Consider the following 8,060-nt stretch of genomic DNA (forward strand, 5'->3'; position numbering starts at 1 on the left):
TTAAACTTTTAACTATTGATCAACGAGAGTTAAAAACAGCTTTAATCGTTGAGTTAGCGGAGAAGGATTTTGCCCAACTTGCCAGTTTTTTTCCATCGTAATCTTCGTTCAAAATTACCACAGAAATCATTATCTATTTTTTCTAGGGTGTATGAAAAATCACCAAATCCTGTTAAAATGGGAAGAGATCGAAGAATCAAGAACTTCTGCCCTAACTGGTAATCCAACACGAGACATGGCAGTTACGGTCACTCCAACGAGGAAGAAAGAAGGGATTGCTTCCATTCTGTGTCGCTCCTGGTCTTAAATTGCACCAAGTCCAAATAAGTATTGAACAGTACTCGCTGGAGAAGTTACTGCAATCTTGCTTGAAGTCCCCGTGGAAACCAACCTTCTAAATGAGTGTAAAAGGCAAACTTACCTGAGAAGTGGGAAGAAGACGGGAATGGTACTGCCAACGACGAGGACTCGATGCCGGCCAGCCAGCGGGAAACTTCCTCCGCACTATCCTCGGTAAAGCCTTTCCTCGGGTCTGGGTGGTTCGGGCACTAGCGGAGAGCACTTCTAGAGAGGGTTTTTTTATAGTTTTTTTTTCGCGCGACAAACCGCGGTCGATAAGAATATATTTGACAGACGGAAAAAAAAACAAGCGAAACTTTAAAAATAAGAAAAAAAAATCAATGAGACCAAGAAGTTGCAAGACAATGAAACTTTTCTAAGTTTGAATGTACTTTCTAAGTATATCTTGGAAACCAGTGGCTGCTGAAAAGGTGAAGGAAAACATTTTGAGGAAACCTGGACTATAAAGTCTGAAATCACCAACCCGCATTGAGCAAGCGTGGTGATTAATGCTCAATCCTTCTCCGTGTGAGAGAAGGCCGCAGCCCAGCAGTGTTACTATAAAAAGGCTGTAACAGACCAATAAGTTTGTGTTATGTTAGCTCTTTTATCATTATTTTAACCCGACTTAACGAGAGAAAACCGGCGAGAAAAAGTGCGAGTCGGACTCGCTCACGAAGGGTTCCAAAGCCAAAATTAGCAAAAAAAAAAACAAAATATTTATTTTATTCTAGTTTTCAGTATTTGTTGTTATAGCGGCAACAGAAATACATCATCTGTGAAAATTTCCGCTCTCTAACTATCACGGTTAATGAGATACAGCCTGGTGACAGACGGACGGACGGACGGACAGAGGAGCGAAAACAATAGGGTCCCGTTTTACCCTTTGGGTACGGAACCCTAAAAAAAGGAGGTTCTCAGTTTGACAAATACCTAGGTATGTATGTTTTTCCGCGATTATCTCACGTTTGACTTACCGATTTTGATGCGGTTTCAGCAGCCTATTTGTCAGAGTTAGGAAGAGGATTTACGCAAGTTAGTGACATTATTGAAGTAGTTATTTTTTCGACCAAAGTTTTATCTCCACCCTACTGAAAGATCACGCCATAAGAAACGCCGTACCAGATAATATCTGTAAGTGCCTATAAATGTCCCAATTTTGCTGTAGAATGTATTCAGCGGCATATTTTATGAAGGCGATATCGGTTTCATAATATGTTACTTGACTGGATGCCAAGATACTATGTATAATGATATTTTCTTGAAAATGTTTTATTTAATATTTCTGCATATTTTAGAGTTTGTAGTATTTAGTGTTGTCGGGACTTTTATCTTCTTCCTGGTATTAGAAATATTTATATATGTCACCGGAAAATAACAAGACTCGTAAGTTGATCAATTTTATAGGTAGTTGATCAACTCTCGGAAAATAATAAACGGCAGTTGAAATGTACCATTTAACGCATTGAATTTTAGCTAATTGGTCAACTTACGGTACCTAGCCGTAATTTAATAGTTTACTATATTGCTACAAGTAAAATCATCCACAAATGGACCAATCGTTGCCCAGTGTACTATTTGACGTTACACTATTACCCGTCACTTAATACACTTTTCTTTGATTGGTCGACGGCATTCATTATAAGAATTTAGCAAGTGAAAGCACGTCTTTTGACCAATCAACGTTCACCTCGCCTTTGTCGGATGGTTTAACGGCAAGGCGCAGTAAATTAATCAACTTACTAAAATACATACGTTAAATAGTCCATTTCAAATGCCGTTTATTATTTTCCGAGAATTGATCAACTACCTAGAAAATTGATCAACTGACGAGTTTTGTTATTTTCCGCTGACATATATAAATATTAAGTCCATTACTACTTCATACTTATACTTTATTTTATAAGAACTTAACTAAACAAGTTAGTGGAGTAACAAACAAACAATCTTGATGTAACTTTTTATTTTAAAAACTCAGTTGAAACATACAATGTAACAATAACTACTAGATTAGATTACTAGAGATAATAATATTGTGTTTGTGGTGTTTACCTATAAGTGAGTGTTGCACTCTATTCTGTTTGTTAATAGTTATAAGTACTCATGCATTATATAGTGAAAACATTCGTTGGTGAACCTAATAAATAAATAAATAACTAAATTATAAAAATTAGTACATATATAATTTTGTTTGTCCAATATGCCTAGACAACTTGTTAATATAGTAAATATTCAATATATATATTTTTAATTGTAATTCCACATTATGATAATGGTCATAGACATGTGAAACACATATGTATGTACCTACTGTAACATCTTGAATACCATTCCATGTTTCTAGCAAATAAACATTTCTGATTTCAAATCAATCGAAACATCTAGACACACGGCAGTGTGTCCGCCAAGTTCGAGCAAAAAAAGCGACACACCGGCCGTGGGTTATATTACACGAACCATTTCGGGCCAAATTCGACCCCCTTATAACTCAAAATCTATTTTATTTATTATTTTAAGCAGTAGTGTAATTGTTTGTTATTTATTATAAGTGCCTACTCAAATAAAGTATGAGTGGTTTTCTGCCTCTAATTTGCCTGACCATCAATTCTTATACCTAGGTACCTATAGTTTATTGCTATTCTTATCCTTCAACTAATGGTGTTTTTTTTTTCTAAAATTAAATAAATGAAGGTCAGAAAAAAAAATCCTTTTTTTCAGTATCTGAATTTCTTTATTATAATTATTCTAAACTATGAACAAACAGTAAAAATGGCACATTAAATGTGATGTACATGTTTCTAACAATATAAAAGATATATTCCTACCAAAAATATAACATAACATAGGGACCCTATATAATTTAAAAACTAAGACTTGATTATTATATATATAAAAGTTTTAAAAAATTATGCCATGCACAGTAATAAAAATATTTTTATTAACAATATAAGTATCTTATACCTATTTAAAATAGTTTCTTATTAAGTAGCTAGAGAGGGATTGCATGAGCAAAACATTATTACATATTTTGACAACCATATCTTAAAATATGAAAATAACTAGATTGTATTTTTGTTATAAAAATATTACTTAGTATTCGATTCTTTCTTAAGATTAACCCTATACTTCTGGACTTGCAATTTATTTTTCAAACTTGTAACAATCACTACTGGACTTTCCTGAGTCCAACCCTTCTCAATGCCGCGTTCCCTTACATAAGTCACCAAAGTCTTTCTTGCATTTTCATCAAGACCGGGTCTCACTTCAAAATTTTCTGGGTATTTCGTCTTGGGCTTGTTACCAGTAAAAGTGCAGGTATCCAAAGCTTCCTTTGTAAAAATTATAGGTAACAGTGCTCGAGCGAATTTTTTCATATCTGACATCATAGTTTCGCAGTTCTTTAGTTCAGCTTCTAATACATAAACTCCAGTATAAGGCATTAGTTCTATTAATCCTATGCCTGGTCCTTGGTGTCGGAGAGTCCATTTTGTGTCTGCCTTTTGATTTGAAGATGAAGGGTTTGATGTTCCTTCTGACGTTGATGGCCCTTCTGATGTTGATTGATCTTCTGATGAAAGTCCTTCTTTCTGTGTAGTTTCTGAACAAGACTTGTCAGATGGTGTCAATAGTAGTCCATTAGGAGATCCTAAACTTTGAAATGACGGTGGTATTTTACTACTTGTTGGTTGTATATTGTCAGTTATTAATGTTGAAATATAATTCAGCTCCGGAACATTAAGACCAATGCCTTCAAAGCTCTTTTTCAATAATAAATTTGACTCCTCGTACACAGCTTTGATTTTACTCTTAACTTCTATAATTGTGTTGCAAATATTTTGTAACTGTTTTGTGTTTATTTTGGTCGGGTTTTCAGTGGTTTCTTTATTTGCTTTTGATGAGGTAGTTGGAAGATTCTCACGCATTGAGCTTTCTGAGTTTGTTGAAGGCTCTTCTGCTTCTGGTGTTTTAGCCATTCCTTGTTCTATATTATTTTGAGTAGGTGAAGATGGCAAATATTCACTTTCGCTACTATCACTACCATCAGTAGATGAATCATCATCATTGTCATCAGTAGATGAATTACCATCGCTTTCTTTCCCGTTTTGCGGTTTTTCTTTGGAGGGTGAATCCCTTTCATTGATCAGTTTTTCTAAAGAATTAAATCGGTTTGATCTGATCAGGGCTTTAAGGGTCCTAGTACGAGTCCCTTTTCGTAACGAAAGACTAGATTTTGGAAATGATTTTTGTTTTTTTGGGCCTACGGCCGGTTTTTTCTGCACTGTTTTTTTGGCATGTGCAGCTGATGTTCGAGGTTTTTTGGGAAGACTGTTTTCGTTAGGTAACTCATTTTCTTCTGCATTTTTACGTTTTTTTGCTTTAGGTGATTCATTTTCTGAAATAAATTTCTTTAATTTAGGGGAGAATTTAACTTGTTTTTTTATACATTTATGTTGTACATGTGACTGACAAAAAGAGTGTTTGCATCTGAATATGTACCTTCTTACCTAACCTTTAAATATCAGTTATAATAAATACTCTCATCCTCCGAGCCTTTACCCAAACTATGTTGGGGTCGGCTTCCAGTCTTACCGGATTCAGCTGAGTACCAGTGCTCTACAAGAAGCGACTGCCTATCTGACCTCCTCAACCCAGTTACCCGGGCAACCCAATACCCCTTGGTTAGACTGGTGTCAGACTTACTGGCTTCTGACTGCCCGTAACGACTGCCAAGGATGTTCAATGACAGCCGGGACCTACAGTTTAACGTGCCATCCGAAACACAGTCCAATAAATACTTACTCTGCCCGTTCATATTGTTCTGTTGCTCATCAATGGTTCCAAGTGGCTCCTTCTCTTTATCTCTTATAATTTCTGTTGCTTTCTCATAGGTATCTGTAAAGACATTTAAAATAATTAGTTTTGCCACTAATAAAACAAAAAATAGTCCAACACAAGTAAAATGATGAATCCCAAATACATGTGTGACTGATGAATGACTGACTGATTGACACCTAAAATGAATGGGCGACCTAGTTGATGCATGAGACCCATTCTATAATATAATATATGTTACTTTGATCAATGAAAATCTAACAATAATTTATTTATGATTTTATTAAAAAAAAAAACTGATGGAATAAACCGGTAGCATTGAACTGACGGAGAACCTGTTTCATAGACAGGTTTTTTTTTTTCATTTTATTTTCACATGCATTATTTATTAAACTTTTATTTAAAATTACCTGCTCTAGATACAATTGTGGCACAGAAAAAAGGCCAGTTTGCACAAGCTGGCTGCCTATTTTTTACTTGTAACTCAGTCGCACAAGTTTGCTCTAACGGATAACGAGTAATTAAATAGTTATTAAGTAGAGTGTTCTGTACCCAACTTGCTGGGATACATTTGAAACCCATACTCTTTTAAGTTAAGGGTTCAGACATTTTCACCACTACATAGTCTGTGGGTGCTACTTTAGCCATTGTCTGTAAAAAAAGTATAAACTTAAAAACAAAATTGTTTCCTTTTTTTAACCCCCGACGCAAAAACGACGGGGTGTTATAAGTTTGACGTGTCTGTGTGTGTGTGTGTGTGTGTGTGTGTGTGTGTGTGTGTGTGTGTGTGTGTGTGTATGTGGCATCGTAGCTCCCAAACGGATGATCCGATTGTAATGCGGTTTTTTTTGTTTAAAAGGTATGTCAGTCGGGAGTGTTCTTAGCTATGTTTGGTGGAAATCGGTTCAGGTCTTCAAGGTCATCAGCTCGTTTGATAGGTGTGATAGGAATGTTACACGCTCAGTTTACTTGCAAGTATATGTGGGATCTGAAATTTGAAACAGTAATGTCTTTTGGAACCACTGAGCTGGTCTGCTGTTAGGGCACGAAGGTAGGAGACGTAACCCTGAACTGCCTTTTAGTAAACCCATCGAGTTTGGGCTCGTTGAATTTGTCTTGACGAGTTCTCTTCATGTTTCTGATTGACGAGAACCTGATGCTGGAAATGGGATGTGGCGAATGAAACCCTGGAATGCTGGAATGAAACGGATAAACCGATTTATATTTTTGCTGAAAATCTAGAATGTCCAAAGGTTAATCTTCATTGTTTCTCAATCTGTGCAATTCTCCCAGAGCCAGTTTGTCATGAGGATTGTTAAACAGCTTCCTTTGGCCGAGATCGCATATAGCGACCCCATCTTAAGATAAAATAAATTAAATGAAAGAAGGAAAAATTAAGGAGCTCCTTTAAAAAGCATGAAATAAAATTAAATTATAAATTTAAAAAAACCCCCGACCCAAAAAAAGTAAGCAATAATTATGACAAAAGGTTAAAAACGCTAAACCCTATAAAAAGCAAAAAATAACTTTTAACACTACGTAAACTAAATTTTGACGTGTCGGGGGACCGCTTTTTACCTTCATAAATACTTACATAAATCAAATGATACTTACCTAATTACAACATTCGTTAAAAAAAAAACACGTATCTAAAGTAATGAATTAGAGCGGTCCCCCGACACGACAAAATTTAGTTTACGTAGTGTTAAAAGTTATTTTTTGCTTTTTATAGGGTTTAGCGTTTTTAACCTTTTGTCATAATTATTGCTTACTTTTTTTGGGTCGGGGGTTTTTTTAAATTTATTTGTGGTAGTTAAAGTATTACATACAATTATTCGAAATCTTCTTATTATATTATATTCTTCTCAAGTATATAAATTACTTAAAGAATGCAGATAGTTTATTTCTTAATATTACATCTTCTTTATGTTCAGTCAAAATATATTTTATTTTTATTATCCCAGTAAACCAAGTAATATGACTTAAAACTATTTTTATCATGATGAATGACATTTCCACATGTTAAGTATTATAGTCACAGTTGTTCCTACTAAAACAATGGTACACAAAGATTAAAAAAAAAGCTGTCCGGCTTCAAGTCTAAACTGGAAACCAACCCCAAGATAGTTGAGAAAAGGCTGGGAAGACAATAAACCATGCATCCTCTGAGTCTTTTTCCCAACTATGTTGGGGTCGGCTTCCAGTCTAACCGGATGTAGCTAAGTACCAGTGCTTTACAAGGCAAGACGATGATGAATATGATAAAGTTTAGTTTCACTATAATAATAATGGCTACCAAAATGAAAGAATGATTCCAAATTAAGAATGATTTATTACTAAACTTATTTGTTTCAAACTTGCAGTAAATTGAGGTTATGTTTACTCTCAAATGAGTCATTGATTAACGCATTTCGTTACTTAAATATTCGAACCTTGACAGTAATTAATAATTGAAAGATTTTGTATGAACATTATATTATAACAAACAAATAATAAGTTTTACCTGTTGATTAAAGATGTAAACATTAATTCTTTATTAACACATAGCACTAAAGTCACTTAACTATATTATAAAATAATTTATTTACAGTTTATAAGCTACAAACTTACTATTTTAGTTTAAAATCTTGGAAAAGCAAACTCTTTACAAAACAAGTTTGAAGTTTGATAACAACGAGCCATAGATAATAAATTCACTCAACAAGCTGTCAGACAGCAAAAATGTCAATGTCCTGGCTATAATCGTAGACTTCCCCAGAAATTCGAAACTAAATTAATTAATTTATTAATTGCACGTATAATTTCAATAATCTAAACTCTTTATGTTATATTAAGCTAATACTCTTTTACAGCCAGTTTCTTCATCAAAAGTTAAAGCCAAAGTGTAA

At 34.4% G+C, this 8,060-nt stretch overlaps 1 protein-coding gene across 2 annotated transcripts; it reads right to left on the minus strand.

Annotated features, from left to right (window-relative positions):
* Window positions 1-3,047: 3,047 nt before the first annotated feature.
* On the minus strand, window positions 3,048-7,855 carry LOC124635899. Of its 2 annotated transcripts, XM_047171854.1 has the most exons (4): window positions 7,676-7,855; window positions 5,583-5,823; window positions 5,140-5,232; window positions 3,048-4,732 (listed from the first exon to the last, which is right to left on the minus strand). In XM_047171854.1, exons 2-4 carry the CDS (start codon window positions 5,752-5,754, stop codon window positions 3,426-3,428), a joined length of 1,572 nt encoding a protein of 523 aa, XP_047027810.1. In that variant the 5' UTR covers window positions 5,755-5,823; window positions 7,676-7,855; the 3' UTR covers window positions 3,048-3,425. The 2 variants fall into 2 exon arrangements, with proteins under 2 accessions (XP_047027810.1, XP_047027811.1); XM_047171855.1 differs by lacking the exon at window positions 5,583-5,823.
* Between the last annotated feature and the right edge of the window lie 205 nt (window positions 7,856-8,060).

The sequence above is a fragment of the Helicoverpa zea genome, chromosome 13 (assembly GCF_022581195.2).
Source record: "Helicoverpa zea isolate HzStark_Cry1AcR chromosome 13, ilHelZeax1.1, whole genome shotgun sequence".
Taxonomy (NCBI): domain Eukaryota; kingdom Metazoa; phylum Arthropoda; class Insecta; order Lepidoptera; family Noctuidae; genus Helicoverpa; species Helicoverpa zea.

Coding starts and splice junctions, on each gene's coding strand:
- LOC124635899 (XM_047171854.1), bottom strand. CDS start 5,754: ATGGGTTTCAAATGTATCCCAGCAAGTTGGGTACAGAACACTCTACTT. Junction 5,233..5,582: donor CACAATTGTATCTAGAGCAG/GTAATTTTAAAT, acceptor ATGTCTTTACAG/ATACCTATGAGAAAGCAACA. Junction 4,733..5,139: donor GAACAATATGAACGGGCAGA/GTAAGTATTTAT, acceptor AATTTATTTCAG/AAAATGAATCACCTAAAGCA.